The sequence below is a fragment of the Oncorhynchus mykiss genome, chromosome 23, assembly GCF_057628025.1.
Source record: "Oncorhynchus mykiss isolate SJ-2025 chromosome 23, ASM5762802v1, whole genome shotgun sequence".
NCBI classification, from domain to species: Eukaryota; Metazoa; Chordata; class Actinopteri; order Salmoniformes; family Salmonidae; genus Oncorhynchus; species Oncorhynchus mykiss.
In genome coordinates this window covers 37,775,684-37,799,035 of record NC_143044.1, presented here as the reverse complement: position 1 = coordinate 37,799,035, position 23,352 = coordinate 37,775,684, and the positions used below count along the sequence as shown (strand labels likewise).

The 23,352-nt window shown below is 42.4% G+C and overlaps 2 protein-coding genes across 3 annotated transcripts in view; one reads left to right on the top strand and one right to left on the bottom strand.

The window, feature by feature from the left end:
* The window catches only part of LOC110502880 (cdc42 effector protein 1), a 21,562-nt gene extending 19,726 nt beyond the window's left edge, over window positions 1–1,836 (top strand). For both annotated transcript variants that reach the window (XM_036960612.2, XM_036960611.2), the window contains exon 3: window positions 63–1,836. In XM_036960612.2, the coding sequence (XP_036816507.1) occupies window positions 63–805 (743 nt within the window). In that variant the 3' untranslated portion in view covers window positions 806–1,836. The remainder of the gene's footprint in view (window positions 1–62) is intronic.
* On the bottom strand, window positions 1,827–23,352 carry LOC110502878 (SH3 domain-binding protein 1). The gene is made up of 18 exons (XM_021581225.3): window positions 23,017–23,352; window positions 11,604–11,646; window positions 9,512–9,616; window positions 9,343–9,419; window positions 9,140–9,251; window positions 8,626–8,702; window positions 8,264–8,351; window positions 8,082–8,150; window positions 7,880–7,970; window positions 5,737–5,873; window positions 5,495–5,603; window positions 5,297–5,378; window positions 5,100–5,180; window positions 4,629–4,742; window positions 4,329–4,426; window positions 3,935–4,097; window positions 3,459–3,814; window positions 1,827–3,000 (listed from the first exon to the last, which is right to left on the bottom strand). Exons 1-18 carry the CDS (start codon window positions 23,061–23,063, stop codon window positions 2,744–2,746), a joined length of 2,106 nt encoding a protein of 701 aa, XP_021436900.2. The 5' UTR covers window positions 23,064–23,352; the 3' UTR covers window positions 1,827–2,743.

The following is a 23,352-nucleotide window of genomic DNA, read 5'->3' as shown; positions in this document are numbered from 1 at the left end:
GTCAATAATCTTTCACAAACCAAAATGTTAGGACTAAACTCCTTGTCTCTCCTCCCCCTCAGGTTTGGAGTCAGGTTTCGCCACTCTGCCCCGCCTCTCCCGTTCAGCAGAGCGTCAGTCGCAACAGGGAGGATCTATTTCCTGTACCCCCAATGCCCACGGCTGCTCGCTCACCGATGTCTCCGCCCTCCTGAAGTCCTCCGCATACCCCACCCTGACTTCTGACCCCGGTCACATGACCCAGTATGAGTCCCTGACCTCAATGGCCTCCTTCACCTTTGACCTGGGGCCCTCCCTCATGAGCGAGGTGTTCGGTTTGATTGACAGCCCTAACGGCCACCTAGAGCCCAGCCATGCCTGGGTGGCAGATGAGCCAAGCTGCTCTGCATTTGGGTTTGTGACCAATGAAGGCTCGGAGATGGACTCGGAGATGAATGCCACCACTGCCTCATTGGTGGATTCTCTGCTTCGAGAAGACTGTAGCAGCAGGAAGAGTCCATATGGGATGGAGTGGGAAGAGGAGGAAGAGGAGGCTAGGAGAATGGAGATGAATGGAGGTGGGCAGCATCTTAAAGGGGCGGTGCCTGATTTAGTGATGGGCTCCCCGTCTAGACAGAGGCCTGCTATGGAGAGTGAGATGTTCCAGGGTGCCACTGATGTGCTGGGGGTGCTCTACAGAGTTGGAGGGACCCTGAAGGGGCAGCAGAGGATGGATCTGGAGGGAGAGGTGACCATGGGCCAGACCATGAAGAAAACACCTTACATCTGCATTACCCCTGATGAGGAGGAGGAAATCAAAGTCTGAACAGAACCGACAGACTAAATGGACAACAATTATTTTAACCAGAAGTACCTACTACAGATTTGGGATTATTGCTTAATTCCTTGTAAATACTTTTGTCTTAAGAAAAACATTTTTTTTCCATCAATGAGGCTAGCTTATTGACCTGAGTCACCCTTGAACCCTTCTTCATCATATTCTAATATTCATTGGAGAAATTGAATTTTATAAGTCGTCAGAAGACTCACTTGAAGACTTTGCTATTATTTGTTGAAAGATTATGGAGTCTGACAGTTCCCCAAGCGAACATACTGTATTGAAGGAGCTTGAACAGGCTAATAATAGCTTTTAAAAGAGGTCACTGGAACCAGTGGCGAACAAAGAGATGGGATAGAAAGTGTCAGAGTGTACCAGAGAAAGTGGTCGTTGGACACAGAGGAGTTACCATGGAAACACTAAAGATGTTGCTCAACAGTGTGTAAGTCTGTTAACAGCTGGTTATATATAGTCAGTTTGGACTTCCTGAGCAAAATGCTCAATGTGTGACTTCATAGAACTATTCAAGGCAACAGGCAGGACACAAAGATGAAGCAGTAGCCATTTCTAGCCATTCAAACACTACACCAAGAGAGAGATCTCAAGTCTTAGAACATGACGTTAACTACAGGAAAACAATCATATTTTGGCTGGTGCTTACACTTTTTATTGGTCTATAGATACCGTATGAAGCACAAACCCTGAGAAATTTACTCAGAAGTTAAATAGAATAAGGTAATTTTGTACAATGTTGTAGTATAAGTATAATGTTTGGACAGTAAGTTTGTTAATTCACATATTAACATCATACTCCATTTCGAAATGTTTCTCAAATTCATTATGGGTCTAACTCATATTGCTTTTTCAATTGATAGTCACCTGCTTGTCTACTATTCTGTCAACTAATGGTTGAATCCTCTTTTTAAAGCAGTGTCTTCTATCCATATAACTGTGCTGCTGTTGACACCAATGAGATTTCTATAATGATAATAATAAATGCAATAAAATGTTTTTAATTAGCATGAATACTTTATTTACATGTCTGAAAACATACTGTACTACAAAACAGCTCTAAATAAATCACAACACATTTTGCATATACAGAGGCTTCAAAGAGTACTCACATCCCTTGTATTCGAGACACGACAATCTCACCCATCTACACACAATACACCATAAGGACAAAGTGAAAATATGATTTTAGAAATGTTTGAAAATGTATTGAGAATTAAATACAGAAATATCGAATTTCCACCCCTGAGTCAATACTTTGTAGAAGCATCTTTGGCATGTCTGCTTTTTTTTAACCAACTGTATCTACCAATAGGTGTCCTTCTTTGTGAGGCAAAGGAAAACCTCCCTTTGTGGTTGAATCTGGGTTTGAAATGCACAGCTCGACTGAGGGACCTTACAGATAAATGAGTCATTCAAAAATCATGTTAAACACTGTTATTGCACACAGTCTGAGTCCATTCAACTTATTATGTGACTTGTTAAGCACATTTCTACTCCTGAACTTATTTAGGCTTGCCATAACAAAGAGGTTGAATACTTATTTACTCGAGACATTTCAGCATTTCATTTGTAGTTCATTTGTACAAATTTTGAAAAACAGAATTTCACTTTGATATTATGGGGTATTGTGCCAGTGACACAAACATCTAAATGGAATCTATTTTAAATTCAAGCTGTAACTCAACAACATGAAAAAAGTCAAGGGGTGTGAATGATTTCTGAAGAAACTGTATGGTACCGCTCAAGCTACAAAGCACTTGGAACTGTCTGCAGAAGCACAATACATCTCTGGCCTTGATACGCAACCCAAACAAGGTGACACCAAATGTCAGGTTACAGTCTACATTTGTACCTAAAGCATAAGAAAACTTCTTTACACACGCTTAGATGACACTCTATATCGCTACCTCATCACTGCGCTATAGAGGTCACCTGTTTGCTCATCAGTACTGGGGGCTTGGGTGGTGGGATTTGAGGGGGCCTAATTGCACCCTTTTTGTTTGAGGCCTTCTTCAGGACCGGAGCTAGGGGCTTGGGTGCAGGGTGTGGCTGGGTTTTGGGTGCCTCTGCTGGGGCTGGAGGTGCTGGGGTCCTGGGTCTGGAGTATGTAGCGACCACCTGCTCTTTACCAGGGATGGACCGCTTATGTTGAAAGAAGGAACTCCTCGCTGTGAAAAGAGAGAAAGAGGTAGTTGGGTGTTGAGGATTGATTGAGGATGAGTCTTATTGTGACTATATATATGTGCATTATTATATTAGAGTATTTGTCTTTACATCGACTTGAAACTCAACCTGTTGGTTGTGGTAGTGCAACAGTTATTTATGACAACAGTTTCGTCATTAGAAGCCGTTGGTAATTTTGGCCACTGCTGCAATTGAACGTGGCTTCCTGTGTACTAAAGTGGAGCAGTACTTTGCTACTTATGCTGAGCTGGACTGTGACACAACACATGAGCTCTATGGATGACTTCAGCACTGTCAATAAATAGCGTTAGCTTACGACCACATGAGCTCTATGGATGACTTCAGCGCTGTCAATAAATAGCGTTAGCTAGCTACCACATGAGTTCTGTGTTTTACTATGCACCATTAGCATGTCATGGAATGGCCATGGAGGGTCACCTACGTTTGTATGATGAGGTGATCGTCAGTATAGCTTTGGGGGAGTCCGGTGGGGCCTCTAAGATGGGTTCTAGTGATTCTGATTCAGGGCTCTGCTTCTGGGTCGGACTGCAGACAGACACTGGTGGTGGGGAAGGAACCAGGGTTGGGCAAGGAGACAGTTTGGGGCTGGTTAGTGGGGATGTGTTGTGAACCATTGTTGGGCTTGAGATGGGGAACGTGCTCTGGGTCTGGACTGAGGTACGGGTAAGTGGGGTTGAGCTAGGTGGGTCTGAGGCAGAGTTCCCCCAGGTGGTGGTTCTATGAACAATGGAGCCTGACTTGAAGATGAATAGACCTCCACTGTTCTGTGATCCTGAGCTGAGGAGGAGACGGTTGGTGTTAGATAACACACTGTTATAATTAAAAAGTGAACAAGTAAACTCTGTTCAAATGCCTACTGACAATGTTTCATTCCTGTTCCGTCTGTGTGTGTGGTACCTGATTGTTTTACAGAGAGAAGGATGAGAAGGGGTAGAGGAAGAGCATACGGAAGAGGAGGAGGTAGTTCTGGCAAGGTTCTCTTTCCCAGACTCTGAGGGTTCAGGTTCTAACAAGCTCAAATCTGAGACCCCAGGAAGATCGGGAATCTCAAAGTCCACCTCTGGAAAGGAACACAACATAGGTCATGTTGCATAAAAGATCCATAGGCCTACCTAGCTTAGCTCAACACAGTAAGATAAACATGAATGGTCATAAGGCATTCAGGCAGCTCGCTCTGGTATCATAGTGGCGAACTTCTACAAATATCATGCAAACCAACTCATCACTTAAAGGACTCCCAGTACTCCTCCCCGGAACACAAGTAAACAGAACATTGAAGGTGGTACTGTACCTTCTGGAAACAGGCTGCTGGAGTATTTTATGAGAGGCTCAACCACCGCCACGACCTGGACAGAGGAGGCAGACGCCATGTCCAACAACGCTGCCTCCCTGAGAGAAAGAGGAAAATAGAGAAAAATAGACGCCGGTACAGAATTGGAGTCAACTACTAAATAACACAGATCTAATCAGATTAGTAACAACAGAAAGTGACATCAGGAACAACACTTAGACATAGGGCTATTATGACAGACAGATAGTTAGGCAGTGTGGTTCAGTTTACTCTCTCTGTCACCATGTCAGTAGTACCCACCCCTCCATGTGAGGCCACAACAGATTGGGACCCAGTACTATGGCAATGTTACTGGGACTCATCCTGTTAACCGCCTGCTGCTCTGACAGACATGACAGGAACTGTACCAGGTACCTAATAAAGGGGAGGGGGGAGAGAGAGAGAGAAACAGAGAGAGCGAGATGGAGACAGAGAGAGAGAGACAGAGAGAGAGAGGCAGATAGGAAGAGATTCACAATCATCACACACCCTGCATCATTCTTGAGTGTTTATAACTTCACACAGGAATCTTTCAAGATCACAAGAGGTTGGTGACACCTTAATTGGGGAGGACGGGCTCATGGTAATCGCTGGAGCCGAATTGAGTAGAATGGTATCAGATACATCAAACACATGGTTTGTTGCAATTCCATTCGCTCCGTTCCATACATTATTATGAGCAATCCTCCCCTCAGCAGCCTCCACTGGTCAAGATCTGAGAGAGCTATGTACCGGAGGTTGTTGTAGTTTTCTGATGGTAACTTCTTCAGCACAATTTTAAACTGCTCAAGTTTGTCTGTCAATTCTTTCTCCCTAAATAATGACGGGGACAGGCAGAGAGACGTTTTATGAGGAGAAATTAGAGAGAAATTATATAAAGACACTATAAATTGTATGCTTCTAAGATGTAGACCAATCAAGGACCTTACCCTGCTGCTTGAAACCAATCATTGTAGAGTTCAAAGGTCATGAGAGGTTCAGGCAGCTCTCTCAGGTAGCTTTTCAAAGCCCCTACATCGAAAAAATAGAAGATGCTGCTTAATGCCTACGTGTTGTTGTACTGTCAAGTAAACACAACGTGAAAACCTTGAATAAGGAGTAGTGTCAACAGGGACATTCTCTCTGACCTGCGACTGCGTGAGGGTCAGTGAACTCGCTGTGGTTCATGACTCCTCCATCCAGACTGCTCTTCAGTCTCTTCACTGCCGAGGCTGCTGCCGCCAGACGAAACAGACCCTGAGAGAGAGATGGAGGGAGAGAGATAGAGACCAATTTTATCCAGGAGGGCATTATCGTAGACTGGCTAGTTAATTAATTAAATCCCATTCACATGAATGCCATGTAGTAGATGAATAATTTCAGTCCTCACCTCCTCCCTCATGCCGGTGTGCAGCAGCATGTGAACACACTCCTGGATGGGAACAGCGATCTCCCTGCCGCTGTCATACAGGTGAGTCAGCAGGGGCTCCCCGTATACCTTCCCCCTAGAGTTGTTCTTCTGGGAGTCTGTGGTAACACATACTGGTGACACACTGGACAAATACTACTGTAGGCAGGTGGGAGCAACACATTGGATAGGGTGAGCTACCTATGTACAGTAAGTAAGCCTGGGTATTGTAACTGCAAACAAACATACTGTACACACACACACACACACATACTCTCACAAACTGACACACACATACTCACACACACATACACATACAGTGCCTTGCGAAAGTATTCGGCCCCCTTGAACTTTGCAACCTTTTGCCACATTTCAGGCTTCAAACATAAAGATAGAAAACTGTATTTTTTGTGAAGAATCAACAACAAGTGGGACACAATCATGAAGTGGAACGACATTTATTGGATATTTCAAACTTTTTTAACAAATCAAAAACTGAAAAATTGGGTGTGCAAAATTATTCAGCCCCCTTAAGTTAATATTTTGTAGCGCCACCTTTTGCTGCGATTACAGCTTTAAGTCGCTTGGGGTATGTCTCTATCAGTTTTGCACATCGAGAGTGACATTTTTTCCCATTCCTCCTTGCAAAACAGCTCGAGCTCAGTGAGGTTGGATGGAGAGCATTTGTGAACAGCAGTTTTCAGTTCTTTCCACAGATTCTCGATTGGATTCAGGTCTGGACTTTGACTTGGCCATTCTAACACCTGGATATGTTTATTTTTGAACCATTCCATTGTAGATTTTGCTTTATGTTTTGGATCATTGTCTTGTTGGAAGACAAATCTCCGTCCCAGTCTCAGGTTTTTTGCAGACTCCATCAGGTTTTCTTCCAGAATGGTCCTGTATTTGGCTCCATCCATCTTCCCATCAATTTTAACCATCTTCCCTGTCCCTGCTGAAGAAAAGCAGGCCCAAACCATGATGCTGCCACCACCATGTTTGACAGTGGGGATGGTGTGTTCAGCTGTGTTGCTTTTACGCCAAACATAACGTTTTGCATTGTTGCCAAAAAGTTCAATTTTGGTTTCATCTGACCAGAGCACCTTCTTCCACATGTTTGGTGTGTCTCCCAGGTGGCTTGTGGCAAACTTTAAACGCCACTTTTTATGGATATCTTTAAGAAATGGCTTTCTTCTTGCCACTCTTCCATAAAGGCCAGATTTGTGCAATATACGACTGATTGTTGTCCTATGGACAGAGTCTCCCACCTCAGCTGTAGATCTCTGCAGTTCATCCAGAGTGATCATGGGCCTCTTGGCTGCATCTCTGATCAGTCTTCTCCTTGTATGAGCTGAAAGTTTAGAGGGACGGCCAGGTCTTGGTAGATTTGCAGTGGTCTGATACTCCTTCCATTTCAATATTATCGCTTGCACAGTGCTCCTTGGGATGTTTAAAGCTTGGGAAATCTTTTTGTATCCAAACTTCTTCACAACAGTATCTCGGACCTGCCTGGTGTGTTCCTTGTTCTTCATGATGCTCTCTGCGCTTTTAACGGACCTCTGAGACTATCACAGTGCAGGTGCATTTATACGGAGACTTGATTACACACAGGTGGATTGTATTTATCATCATTAGTCATTTAGGTCAACATTGGATCATTCAGAGATCCTCACTGAACTTCTGGAGAGAGTTTGCTGCACTGAAAGTAAAGTGGCTGAATAATTTTGCACGCCCAATTTTTCAGTTTTTGATTTGTTAAAAAAGTTTGAAATATCCAATAAATGTCGTTCCATTTCATGATTGTGTCCCACTTGTTGTTGATTCTTCACAAAAAAATACAGTTTTATATCTTTATGTTTGAAGCCTGAAATGTGGCAAAAGGTCGCAAAGTTCAAGGGGGCCGAATACTTTCGCAAGGCACTGTATTTAGTGGAAAACCCTGGAATGAGTGGTTGTCTCCAAACTTTTCACTGGTACTGTACATACATACATACACACACATACACACACACACCCACACCCACACCCACACCCATACATACATACATACATACATACATACATACATACATACATACATACATACATACATACATACATTAATACACACACATACACTATTCACCTGTTTGATTGTGGCTTTCTTTTAGCTCAGTGATGTTTCGTTCCAGGAAGTCATGGGAATTCTTATGATGTTCTGCTTGTAGTTCCAGCAGCTGAGAGGGCACAAACCAGGCACTTATCAAATTGAATTCCTAATAGCACATGATAATTAACAAAAGTAAAACACAACTTGAAAGAGAGGACAATTAGCGGGCCACACTCACACGAATGAAGTAGTTGGCATAGGCCTCTTCTTTAGTGGCAAAGTGATAGAGATCTGCAGAGTACTGATCCTGTAGAGAATGAATAGCCATATCAACAGTATGTATGTAAGAGGCTAAAACTACCGCAGGAAACAACAAAGGGTCTTAAACAGTAACACGTAATAGGAGTGACCATCCAACACCTTGATACTCTCCAGTTTCCTCCAGGCCTCCTCCACCTCTTCTTTCAGCCCGTCCTGCTTTGCCTGAGGGCCTGTACTGGCCTGGGACCTGAAGGGGCAAAGTCATTCATGATCAGAAGCCAGAAAGCAAACGAGAGGACACAATGGAGATACTGATCAAAGGTAGTTATTATAGATGTATAAAGGAACTATACACTGGTGGGAGGATAGGCTCAATGTAATGGTTGGAATGGAATAAATGGAACTGTGTCAACCACTACCTCCACTGGTCTGGAACATATAGGGTCTGTCACCTATCTGGTGTATGTGACAATAAAACATCTTAAAGTGCTAAATACAATCACACAGAATGTGTGACCCACTTGTTGAGTGCATTGTGCCAGTCCATTGTGAGTTTTGCAAACTGCTTCTTGTTTTTGAGAATCTCTGGAAGGTCTTCCTACAGATGGAAACAGAGTTAGTATTTATATACTGAACAACTAATCAAAAGGCTACCCAGACTATTTGCATTTTTTTGCGCTGCTGCTACTCGCTGTTCATTATCTATACTGTACATAGTCACTTTACCCCTACCTACATGTACAAATTACCTCAACTCAGTACCGGTACCCTCTGTATATAGCCTGGTTATTGTTATTTTATTGTTGCTCTTTTATTTTTTAACTTTATTTAGTAAGTATTTTTCTTAAAAACGACATTGTTGGTTAAGAGCTTGTAAGTAAGCATTTCACGATAAGGTGAAGGTAAGGTAACACCTGTTGTATTCGGCGCACGTGACAAATAACATTTGATTTGATTTGATGTGATACTACATAATCACAAACTTTCATTTTCATCCAAAAGTGTCTGAAAGCCTCTTGCTCCTGCAGCCCTTACCTCACTGAGCTTATTGAGAGGCTCCAAAACCTCCTTCTCCAGCTTCAGCTCAAATTCAGCCAGTGTTTTGGCCAGATGGTTCTCCATGAAGCAACACATCTCCAACACTTTCCTATCAGAGAGGAAATAGGCTGATTGATTAATTGACTAATGTTTGACTGATCATTTGGATGATGAATAAATGGTTTGGCTACATAAAGTACCTGATAGAAGAGTCTGCATCAAAGTCTTTAAAGCTCTCAGCCATGCTAACAGAGAGCAACATGAGAGGGAGTTTTTTCTGGAGAGAGACATAGTTTTGTATTGATAATCATAACAGATGTAAGTCAAGTCAAAGGGAAGGGATGAAAGGTGAAAAAGAGGAGATGTTACCATTCGTCTCTCTGTGTCCAGCCCTAGTTGACTCTGCAGACAGCCAAGCAGCTTCTTGTGAATAACCTGCGCTGCCTTCTTGGCTGGCTCCACCCGCTGCTCCACCTAAGACCAATGAAAATGACAGATAGAGAGTGTGCTTTATGTTCACAGTGTGAGCTAGGTCCCAAATGTATTCACCCTTCACGTAGTGAACTGAGCGACTGCTATCCCCCTTTATAATCAGCCCCAACTCACCATAACCAGAACCTCTATCTCCCTTTATAATCAGCCCCAACTCACCATAACCAGAACCTCTATCCCCCTTTATAATCAGCCCCAACTCACCATAACCAGAACCTCTATCTCCCTTTATAATCAGCCCCAACTCACCATAACCAGAACCTCTATCCCCTTTATAATCAGCCCCAACTCACCATAACCAGAACCTCTATCCCCCTTTATAATCAGCCCCAACTCACCATAACCAGAACCTCTATCCCCCTTTATAATCAGCCCCAACTCACCATAACCAGAACCTCTATCCCCTTTATAATCAGCCCCAACTCACCAAAACCAGAACCTCTATCTCCCTTTATAATCAGCCTCAACTCACCATAACCAGAACCTCTATCTCCCTTTATAATCAGCCCCAACTCACCATAACCAGAACCTCTATCCCCTTTATAATCAGCCCCAACTCACCATAACAAGAACCTCTATCTCCCTTTATAATCAATCAAATTTCAATCAAATGTATTTTATATAGCCCTTCGTACATCAGCTGATATCTCAAAGTGCTGTACAGAAACCCAGCCTAAAACCCCAAACAGCAAGCAATGCAGGTGAAGAAGCACGGTGGCTAGGAAAAACTCCCTAGAAAGGCCAAAACCTAGGAAGAAACCTAGAGAGGAACCAGGCTATGTGGGGTGGCCAGTCCTCTTCTGGCTGTGCCGGGTGGAGATTATAACAAAACATGGTCAAGATGTTCAAATGTTCATAAATGACCAGCATGGTCGAATAATAATAAGACAGAATAGTTGAAACTGGAGCAGCAGCACAGTCAGCATAATCAGCCCCAACTCACCATAACCAGATCCTCTATCCCCCTTTATAATCAGCCCCAACTCACCATAACCAGAACCTCTATCCCCCTTTATAATCAGCCCCAACTCACCATAACCAGAACCTCTATCCCCCTTTATAATCAGCCCCAACTCACCATAACCAGAACCTCTATCCTCCTTTATAATCAGCCCCAACTCACCATAACCAGAACCTCTATCCCCTTTATAATCAGCCCCAACTCACCATAACCAGAACCTCTATCCCCCTTTATAATCAGCCCCAACTCACCATAACAAGATCCTCTATCCCCCTTTATAATCAGCCTCAACTCACCATAACGAGATCCTCTATCCCCCTTTATAATCAGCCCCAACTCACCATAACAAGATCCTCTATCCCCTTTATAATCAGCCTCAACTCACCATAACAAGATCCTCTATCCCCTTTATAATCAGCCTCAACTCACCATAACGAGATCCTCTATCCCCCTTTATAATCAGCCTCAACTCACCATAACAAGATCCTCTATCCCCTTTATAATCAGCCCCAACTCACCATAACAAGATCCTCTATCCCCTTTATAATCAGCCCCAACTCACCATAACAAGATCCTCTATCCCCTTTATAATCAGCCCCAACTCACCATAACAAGATCCTCTATCCCCTTTATAATCAGCCCCAACTCACCATAACCAGAACCTCTATCTCCTTATATAATCAGCCCCAACTCACCATAACAAGATCCTCTATCCCCCTTTATAATCAGCCCCAACTCACCATAACAAGATCCTCTATCCCCTTTATAATCAGCCCCAACTCACCAAAACAAGATCCTCTATCCCCCTTTATAATCAGCCCCAACTCACCATAACCAGAACCTCTATCTCCTTATATAATCAGCCCCAACTCACCATAACAAGATCCTCTATCCCCCTTTATAATCAGCCCCAACTCACCATAACCAGAACCTCTATCCCCTTTATAATCAGCCCCAACTCACCAAAACAAGATCCTCTATCCCCCTTTATAATCAGATTTAACTCACCATAACCAGATCCTCTGTGAGAAGGTCAGTGGCATCCTGTGATCTGTTGATAAGAATTAAAAAAGGCTTTCAGGCCATTTTTGTTTTGCAGTGTGTTGCAGTATGTGCATTTATTATGGATCCCCATTAGTTCAGCAGCCACTCTTCTTGGGGTCCAGCAAAGTGCAGCTCTATGGGAGATTAGTACACATGTAGCTCTTCCACTGTCAGTCAGATGAGATCAACATCCTAAAGTTAGAGTGGAGGCTACTGCTGTGGGCTGCTGTGGTTTAGATAGGAAGCAGGCCAGATAGAGAGGGGGGGGGGGGAGTGGAGGGGAAGTTGGCTGATGAGGGCTACAGCTCAAGCCAGGGCCCTCACCCTCACCCTACTGTACCAGCAACTGAATTTTGCCTGGAGTGCCCCTGAAGTACCCCCTCATGTGCATTTTACCAGTAGGCCTATGGTCTCATGAGTCTTCTCAAGTACCCCCTGTGGATAGGTCAAGTACCCCCAGGGGTCCTAGTACCCATGGTTGAGAACCACTGCCCTAACCCACTGTTTTAGGTTACTTACAGGTGAAGATGGAGAGACAGAGAGTGAGTGAGAGAGACAGGCAAAGAGAGAGAGAGAGATTAATTTGTATTGTTTATTTAACTTATTCTACTTCACTTGCTTTGGCAATGTTAACATATGTTTCCCATGCCAATGAAGCCCTTGAATTGAATTGAGAGAGAAAGACAGAGAGAGAGAGAGAGAGAGAGAGAGAGGAGAGAGAAGGAGAGAGAAGGAGAGAGAGAGAAGGGGAGAGAGAGAAGGAGAGAGGAGAGAGAGAGAGAGGAGAGAGAGAAGGAGAGAGAGAAGAGATACAAATATTAGAATCAACTATTAAAGACTAACCCAAAAAGTGTTAGACCAACCCCAAAAAAGGCCTGTGGTGTTGATGGGATACTCAATGAAAGGATAAAATATACAGACAACAAATGTAAACTCTTTAACATCATCCTTAGCTCTGTCATCTTCCCCAATATTTGGAACCAAGGACTGATCACCCCAATCCACAAAAAAGGAGACAAATTTTACCCCAATAACTACTGTGGGATATGCGTTAACAGCAACCTTGGGAAAATACTCTGCATTATCATTAACAGCAGACTCGTACATTTCCTCAGTGAAAACAATGTACTGAGCAAATGTCAAATTGGCTTTTTAACAAATTACTGTACGACAGACCACGTATTCACCCTACACACCCTAATTGACAAACAAAAAAACAAAACAAAGCCAAAGCCTTCTCATGCTTTGTTGATTTTTAAAAAAGCCTTTGGCTCCATTTGGCATGAGAGTCTGCTATACAAATTGATGGAAAGTGGTGTTGGGGAAAAAACGCAAGACATTATAAAATCCACAAACAACAAGTGTGCGGTTAAAATTGGCAAAAAACACACATTTCTTTCCACAAGGCCGGGGGGGAGAGACAGGGATGCAGCTTAAGCCCCACCCTCTTAAACCTATATATCAACGAATTGGCGAGGGCACTAGAACAGTCTGCAGCACCCGGCCTCACCCTACTAGAATCTGATCTCAAATGTCTACTGTTTGCTGATGATCTGGTGCTTCTGTCACCAAGCCGTATTCATTGATCTGGCCAAGGCTTTCGTCTCTGTCAATCACCACATCCTCATTGGCAGACTCGACAGCCTTGGTTTCTCAAATGATTGCCTCGCCTGGTTCACCAACTACTTCTCTGATAGAGTTCAGTGTGTCAAATCGGAGGGTCTGCTGTCCGGACCTCTGGCAGTCTCTATGGGGGGGGGGGCACAGGGTTCAATTCTTGGACCGACTCTCTTCTCTGTATACATCAATCAATCCACCTCTATGCAGACGACACCATTCTGTATACTTCTGGCCCTTCTTTGGACACTGTGTTAACAACCCTCCAGGCAAGCTTCAATGCCATACAACTCTCCTTCCGTGGCCTCCAATTGCTCTTAAATACAAGTAAAACTAAATGCATGCTCTTCAACCGATCGCTACCTGCACCTGCCCGCCTGTCCAACATCACTACTCTGGACGGCTCTGACTTAGAATACGTGGACAACTACAAATACTTAGGTGTCTGGTTAGACTGTAAACTCTCCTTCCAGACCCATATCAAATATCTCCAATCCAAAGTTAAATCTAGAATTGGCTTCCTATTTCGCAACAAAGCATCCTTCACTCATGCTGCCAAACATACCCTTGTAAAACTGACCATCCTACCAATCCTCGACTTCGGCGATGTCATTTACAAAATAGCCTCAAATACCCTACTCAACCAATTGGATGCAGTCTATCACAGTGCAATCCATTTTGTCACCAAAGCCCCATATACTACCCACCATTGCGACCTGTACGCTCTCGTTGGCTGGCCCTCGCTTCATACTCATCGCCAAACCCACTGGCTACATGTCATCTACAAGACCCTGCTAGGTAAAGTCCCCCCTTATCTCAGCTCGCTGGTCACCATAGCATCACCCCCCTGTAGCACTCGCTCCAGCAGGTATATCTCTCTGGTCACCCCCAAAACCAATTATTTCTTTGGCCGCCTCTCCTTCCAGTTCTCTGCTGCCAATGACTGGAACAAACTACAAAAATCTCTGAAACAGGAAACACTTATCTCCCTCACTAGCTTTAAGCACCAACTGTCAGAGCAGCTCACAGATTACTGCACCTGTACATAGCCCACCTATAATTTAGCCCAAACAACTACCTCTTTCCCTACTGTATTTTATTTATTTATTTGGCTCCCCATTATTTTTATTTCTACTTTGCACATTCTTCCATTTCAAATCTACCATTCCAGTGTTTAACTTGCTATATTGTATTTACATTGCCACCATGGCCTTTTTTTGCCTTTACCTCCCTTATCTCACCTAATTTGCTCACATCGTATATAGACTTGTTTATACTGTGTTATTGACTGTATGTTTGTTTTACTCCATGTGTAACTCTGTGTCGTTGTATATGTCGAACTGCTTTGCTTTATCTTGGCCAGGTCGCAATTGTAAATGAGAACTTGTTCTCAACTTGCCTACCTGGTTAAATAAAGGTGAAATAAATAAATAAAATAAACCAAGGAAGGTCTACAGCATCACCTAAACCTTCTGCACAGATTCTGCCAGACCTGGGCCCTGACAGTAAATCTCAGTAAGACAAAAATAATGGTGTTCCGAAAAAGGTCCAGTCGCCAGGACCACAAATACAAATTCCATCTAGACCCCATTGCCCTAGAGCAGGGGATCCCAAACTGGGGTACACGTACCAATGCCGTCGGGGGTACGCCAAATAAAAATGTGATTTGAATTTTTATATATATATATTTTTTTAAATTCTTCACATTTTTAAACAGTACTACAGGGACTATACATTTGGGTGAGGTTTTTTTCTCACCTGAGTAGCCTCGTTTCACTGCCAAAAATAAAATGACACCATCTAGTGTTCAGCAAAATAACAACACAATGTCAAATACAGGTAGCCTAGTCAAATAATTAACATCCAATCACATTAAACGTTACTCTGTCGCAGGAAACCTTCCCTCTTGCGCAGACCTTTATAAATGAAACATGACAATTTGAAAAATAAGCCACGGGAGTTTTTTGAGCGAGAATAAAGACGACTTTCGAGTAGTAAGACATATATAAAAGCAACAGACACCATTAATAAGAAGGGGCTATAACTTTCTTATATGGTGAGCTACCGAGTGGCTAGGACAGGCAAGCCCCATACTATTGTGGAGGACTTAATTCTTCCTGCTGCCGCGGATATGGCTGGGACAATGCTGAGGGAGAAGGACAAACAAATATATACAGACAATGCCTTCATCAAACAACACTGTTTTACGACGCTTCAGTGACATGACAGGAGATGTTTTGAAACAATTACTGCTTCGCAAACATGCCAGTGAATTATATGCCTTACAGCTGGATGAGTCAACAGACGTGGCAGGCCTGGCACAGCTCCTGGTATATGTCCATTACGTTTATGGGTGGTCAGTTAAGGAAGACATCCTCTTCTGCAAACCACTGAAAACCAGGACAACATGGGAGGTTATTTTTAAAGTACTGGACACCTTTGTGACATCAAATGGACTTTGGTGGTCAAGATGTGTTGGTATCTGCACTGATGGCGCAAAAGCCATAACAGGGAGACATAGTGGAGTGGTAACGCTCATGCAAGCAGTTGCTCCCGACGCCATTTGGGTACACTGCAGCATCCACCGAGAGGCTCTTTCTGCCAAGGGAATGAATGACAGCTTGAAAGACGTTTTGGACATTACAGTGAAAATGGGTAACTTTGTTAAAGCAAGGCCCTTGAACTCTCGTGTATTTTCTGCATTATGCAATGATATGGGCAGCGACCATGTAACGCTTTCACAACATTCAGAAGTGCGTTGGTTATCAAGGGGCAAAGTATTGATAGTTTTTTTTTAAATTGAGAGACGAGCTTAAAGTTTTCATAACTTGTCTGACCGCTTGCATGATGACGAGTTTCTCACACACCTGGCCTATCTGGGTGATGTTTTTTCTCACCTGAATGATCTGAATCTAGGATTACCGCGAGACTCCGCAACTATATTCAACGTGCGGAACAAAATTGAGGCTATGATTAAAAAGTTAGAGCTCTTCTCTGTCTGCATTAACAAGGACAACACACAGGTCTTTCCATCATTGTATGATTTTTTGTGTGCAAATGAACTCAAGCTTAAGGACAATGTCAAATGTGATATAGCGAAGCACCTGAGTGAGTTGGGTGTGCAATTACACAGGGACTTTCCTAAAACGTACAATACAAACAACTGATTTGTTATCCCTTTCATGCCCTGCCTACAGTCCACTTACCGATATCTGAACAAGAGATCCTCATTGAAATTGCAACAAGCGGTTCTGTGAAAATTAAATTTAATCAGAAGCCACTGCCAGAGTTTCTTGCCTTGGCAAATGGTGCTGTTATGACACTGATGCCCTTTGCAACCACGTACCTATGTGAGAGTGGATTCTCGGCCCTCACTAGCAGGAAAACTAAATACAGGCACAGACTGTGTGGAAAATTATTTAAGACTGAGTCTCTCCAATACAACCCAACATTGCAGAGTTACAGTGCCTTGCGAAAGTATTCGGCCCCCTTGAACTTTGCGACCTTTGGCCACATTTCAGGCTTCAAACATAAAGATAGAAAACTGTATTTTTTTGTGAAGAATCAACAACAAGTGGGACACAATCATGAAGTGGAACGACATTTATTGGATATTTCAAACTTTTTTAACAAATCAAATGCAAAATTATTCAGCCCCCTTAAGTTAATACTTTGTAGCGCCACCTTTTGCTGCGATTACAGCTGTAAGTCGCTTGGGGTATGTCTCTATCAGTTTTGCACATTTCCCATTCCTCCTTGCAAAACAGCTCGAGCTCAGTGAGGTTGGATGGAGAGCATTTGTGAACAGCAGTTTTCAGTTCTTTCCACAGATTCTCGATTGGATTCAGGTCTGGACTGACTTGGCCATTCTAACACCTGGATATGTTTATTTTTGAACCATTCCATTGTAGATTTTGCTTTATGTTTTGGATCATTGTCTTGTTGGAAGACAAATCTCCGTCCCAGTCTCAGGTCTTTTGCAGACTACATCAGGTTTTCTTCCAGAATGGTCCTGTATTTGGCTCCATCCATCTTCCCATCAATTTTAACCATCTTCCCTGTCCCTGCTGAAGAAAAGCAGGCCCAAACCATGATGCTGCCAACACCATGTTTGACAGTGGGGATGGTGTGTTCAGGGTGATGAGCTGTGTTGCTTTTACGCCAAACATAACGTTTTGCATTGTTGCCAAAAAGTTTAATTTTGGTTTCATCTGACCAGAGCACCTTCTTCCACATGTTTGGTGTGTCTCCCAGGTGGCTTGTGGCAAACTTTAAACAACACTTTTTATGGATATCTTTAAGAAATGGCTTTCTTCTTGCCACTCTTCCATAAAGGCCAGATTTGTGCAATATACGACTGATTGTTGTCCTATGGACAGAGTCTCCCACCTCAGCTGTAGATCTCTGCAGTTCATCCAGAGTGATCATGGGCCTCTTGGCTGCATCTCTGATCAGTCTTCTCCTTGTATGAGCTGAAAGTTTAGAGGGACGGCCAGGTCTTGGTAGATTTGCAGTGGTCTGATACTCCTTCCATTTCAATATTATCACTTGCACAGTGCTCCTTGGGATGTTTAAAGCTTGGGAAATCTTTTTGTATCCAAATCCGGCTTTAAACTTCTTCACAACAGTATCTCGGACCTGCCTGGTGTGTTCCTTGTTCTTCATGATGCTCTCTGCGCTTTTAACGGACCTCTGAGACTATCACAGTGCAGGTGCATTTATACGGAGACTTGATTACACACAGGTGGATTGTATTTATCATCATTAGTCATTTAGGTCAACATTGGATCATTCAGAGATCCTCACTGAACTTCTGGAGAGAGTTTGCTGCACTGAAAGTAAAGGGGCTGAATAATTTGGCACGCCCAATTTTTTTTTCCCACTTGTTGTTGATTCTTCACAAAAAAATACAGTTTTATATCTTTATGTTTGAAGCCTGAAATGTGGCAAAAGGTCGCAAAGTTCAAGGGGGGCGAATACTTTCGCAAGGCACTGTATGTGCATCCTTTTAAGCACACCCCTCATTAACCTGTGGTGAGTTATTCACCATTTTTATGAACAAATAAGATGTTATATGTAAGATGGCTACATAAAGAGCAAAATTATTATTTGTGCCCTGGTCCTATAAGAGCTCTTTGTCACTTCCCACGATTCGGGTTGTGACAAAAACTCACCCTCATTCTTATGTTTAATAAATGTCCTGTATAGCGTGTGTGTGGCAGGCTTACAATGATGGCAAAAAACAACATTTGAGAGTGCGCTGACCCTGGTGCTAGAGAGGGTACGCAGTTGGAGGTTGAATGTTTGAAGAGGAACGGAACTATAAAAAGTTTGGGAACCACTGCCCTTGAGTAAACTAAAAACTCCACATACCTCGGCCTAAACATCAGCACCACAGGTAACTTCCACAAAGCTGTGAACAAGCTGAGAGACAAGGCAAGAAGGGCCTTCTATGCCATCAAAAGGAACATAAAATTCAACATATCAATTAGGATCTGGCAAAAAAATAATTTAATCAGTTACAGAACCCATTTCCCTTTATGGTTGTGAGGTCTGGGGTCCGCTCATCAACAAAGAATTCACAAAATGGGACAAACACAAAATTGAGACTGCATGCAGAATTCCGCAAAAATATTCTCAGTGTACAATGTAAAAGCATGCAGAGTCTCTAAGAAAAAAAAAACACCATTGTAAATACAACCTATATTTATGTTGACTTATTTTCCCTTTCGTACTTTAACTATTTGCACATCATTATAACACTGTATATATACATAATATATATATATTTTTTTTTTTTTACCTTTATTTAACCAGGCAAGTCAGTTAAGAACAAATTCTTATTTTCAATGACAGCCTGGGAACAGTGGGTTAACTGCCTGTTCAGGGGCAGAACGACAGATTTGTACCTTGTCAGCTCGGGGATTTGAACTTGCAACCTTCCGGTTACTAGTCCAACGCTCTAACCACTAGGCTACCCTGCCGCCCCGATATGACATTTGAAATGTATTTTTATTTTGGAACTTTTGTGAGTGTAATGTTTACTGTACATTTTTTATTGTTCATTTCACTTTTGTTTATTATCTATTTCACTTGCTTTGGCAATGTAAACATATGTTTCCCATGCCAAAAAATCCCCTTAAATTGCAACTGAATTGAGAGAGAGAGACAGAGAGAGAGACCGAGAGAGAGAGAAAGGAGAAAGAGAGTTGATTTGTGCGCATTATAATGCTTTAATTATACAGTACCAGTAACAAGTTTGGACACACCTACTCATTCAAGGGTTTTCTTTATTTGTACTATTTTCTACATTGTACAATAATAGTGAAGACATCAAAACTATGAAATAACACATGGAATCATGTAGTAACCAAAATGTATAACTATGAAATAACACATATGGAATCATGTAGTAACCAAAATATATATTTTACATTTTAGATTCTTCAAAGTAGCCACCCTTGCCTTGATGACAGCTTTGGAATGCTTTTCCAACAGTCTTGAATTAGTTCCCACATATGCTAAGTACTTTTTGGCTGCTTTTCCTTCACTCTGCGGTCCAATTCATCCCAAACCATCTCAATTGGGTTGAAGTTGGGTGATTGTAGAGGTCAGGTCATCTGATGCAGCATTCCATCACTCTCCTTCATGGTCAAATAGCCCTTACACAGCCTGGAGGTGTGTTTTGGGTCATTGTCCAGTTGAAAAACAAATGATAGTCCCACTAAGCTCAAACCAGATGGGATGGCGTATCGCTGCAGAATGCTGTGGTAGCCATGCTGGTTAAGTGTGCCTTGAATTCTAAATCACTGACAGTGTCACTAGCAAAGCTCCCACCACGTCATCACACCTCCTCCCCGCTTCACTGCGGGAACCACATATGCAGAGATCATCCGTTCACCTACTCTGCGTCTCACAAAGACATGACTATTGGAACCAAAAATCTAAAACTTGGACTCATCAGACCAAAGGACAGATTTCCACCGGTCTAATGTCCATTACTCGTGTTTCTTGTCCCAAGCAAGTCTTCTTCTTATTGGTGTCCTTTAGTCGTGGTTTCTTTGCAGCAATTCGACCATGAAGGCCTGAATCACACAGTGTCCTCTGAACAGTTAATGTTGAGATGTGTCTGTTACATTTATTTGGGCTGCAATTTCTGAGGCTGATAACTCTAATGAACTTGTCCTCTGCAGCAGATGTAACTCTGGGTCTTCCTTTCCTGAGGTCCTCATGAGCGCCAAAAACATCATAGAGCTTGATGATTTTTGTAACTGCACTTGAAGAAACTTTCAAAAGTGTGTGCAAAGCTGTCATCAAGGCAAAGTGTAGCTGCGTTGAAGAATCTAAAATACAGTATAAAGCATATTTATTTGTTTAACACTCTTTTGGTTACTACATGATTCCATATGTGTTACTTCATAGTTTTGATGTCTTCACTATTATTTTACAATTTTAAAAAATTGTAAAAAATAAAGAAAAACCCTTGAATGAGTAGGTGTGTCCAAACTTTTAGCTGGTACTGTATGTCAGGCTTTTCTCAGTTTTAGTTTAGAATTTGTATCATGTTAAATATTAGCCACCATCAGTAATTCCCACATACATTTATAACTGTCACTTTAGTGTTAGTTTCCTTCCATTTGTAACCCACATTTTGCATAATTCCATTCCATTCCGTTTACTTTTCTGTCTTCTGTCACGGCCTTGTAAATTGTTCCTGGGGTCACTAGCATTAGTGGATTGTCACACCCTAACCATAGAGAGCCCTTTGATTCTCTATAGTGGTTTAGGTCAGGGTGTGACTAGGGGGGTGTTCTAGAATGTGTATTTCTATGTTGGTGGTTTTGTATGGTTCCCAATTAGAGGCAGCTGGTAATCGCCGCCTCTAATTGGGGATCATATTTAGAAATCCCTAACTCCCTAACGCTTATTTTGAAGTTCGTGACATGATAATATTAGGCTAATGTTGTGCGATAATTTGGGACATGTAGCCTATTTGAATCATTATGGAACTCAGACTACACATAGCAGTTTAAACCCGGAGCCTGGCACATGGTTCACAATGACTGAACAGTTGAGAAGAAGAATATATTTAGTTGGCTTCCTGTCATTGATCCCAAAATTCTGAACCCGTTCTCTCCATGTATTCTAGTGAGTCTATTATAAGTATAAGTATAAGTAAAGGTACACCTTATTTAAAGGGATGGCTTAAGATAAATGTACGGAAAACTCTATTGAATGAAAACTCCATGAGAAGATCTGTTGGCCAGCAAGTGGGAGTGTTTTTAGCAATTTTATAACTATTCAGCCCACGCAGGGGACCCACGCCTGCAAAGCCCGTTATGCGCTTGCAGAAGGTACATCTGAATACCAAATACTGAGAAGTGCATAGGAAAGGTGTGCATTTCCTAAGTCTGAATTGGGCTCATAGAGAGCAGTGTGATTGATAGCAGTGAAACAGCTGCAGTGTAGCGTTGAACCCCAACCCAGGTCACAGCTAGGTCACATGATTAGCACCGACACATGTGAATTTGTGTCTTTTGATTGAAATCTATAACAGGAGTTATTCCAACCATCTTTGTGAAAGTACCTATGACATCAAGAGCAAGTTCCCTCTTTTGTGTCACTCACTCTCATTTCAACTTTCCTGTTACAACACCAGATGGACACTACATTTTTTCTAGAATATCTGGAGGAGTATTTCTACATTCAAGCATTTTCCAACAGTTTTTTATTTTCTTCAACTAAACAAAAGTTCAAAGTTGTCTGCTTGTGTGTGTGTGTGTCTTGATAGTTACGGTTACAGTCAGTCAGTCAGTGAGATGAGTGTAGGTAGCTGCTCCTCTGAAGTGGCTCTCTACTGGTGCAACCTCCCTGTTAGTTAGCAGGGCTTGTCAATATTCTGAAAACATGTCAGTGGAAAAGAGGCCAGCAAACACACCGCTGGTCTGTGGCAACCTGCTGCAGACACCCTCAGCTCTCAGCCAAGATAGCGTGGGTATCAACAACCCAACGTGGGTGTCCAATTACATATTTCAGCTAATCTGCAGTATAATCTACTACATACATGTAGATTTGGCTTTTGTAAATGTCACATTACTAGGTCAAAGGTCAGACAGGGGCACAGTTGACTTTTGAGATACATGGGATATCTTGTGGGCGGGGGTGTGCTTTCAAGTTTACACTTTAACCCATTATGTCACAGGCCACATACAAAGTAAAACATGATTTAAACACACTGCACTTGTCATCTCGCCCATTACACTATCTAAAACAACTGTTCATTGTTATGACTGATCTCTCACTCATCCAGACTAAACATTACAGTTATCCACTATTCTCACCTGTCTGTCTGATTCCTAACATTGTTCTTCTTACTTTCATACTAAGGATGACCAGACAATAACAAACTCAGATTTTCTTCAGACACCAAAGATGCCCTGTCCTAAGCAGAACTCAGCTGACTCTTCTTAACAAACTCCTCACTCACCAAAAGTTTGTCTAAAGGTTTTCCCTTCAACACACAGGTGCTCACAGTGAAAATAAGACTAAAACTTAGAACCAGACTGGAGTTTAGATTGTCACAAAACCTGATACATGTAGCATTGGTTACAGAAGTACATTAACTCATGATTTAATTCCCCATTTTATATTGTTAGCTCTATTTTCTGTAATAACTAGTGGAGTATCCTACTAAACTACTAGTATCAACAGAAATACCCCCCCCCCAAAAAAGTCCAAAATGGCACATGAAAGTACTTACTTCCCCACAGATCCTAACTGCTTTAAGAGGTTTAATGATTTCAGCATTGTCGCACAGGAGTCAACCCTCCTCTTACAAACTATCCTTCTGTCTTGAACTCCAGCCAGGACTTCAGTCAGGTATCACCATGTCAGTGACTGTACTATTTCAATTAGCAAGCACCAATGCAAGTGCTTTTCTTCTGTGTGTGTTGTGAGTGTGCGGCTCTGTCATCCAGCAGTATTCGTTCTTGTTTCGGAAATGTGACTGTTCAACCGCCTCTCTGTCACACAGGTCTGAGAGAAGAGGAAGTTGCTTCAACTGAAGCAACAGCAGGGGGAAGAGTTTTTTTTCTCT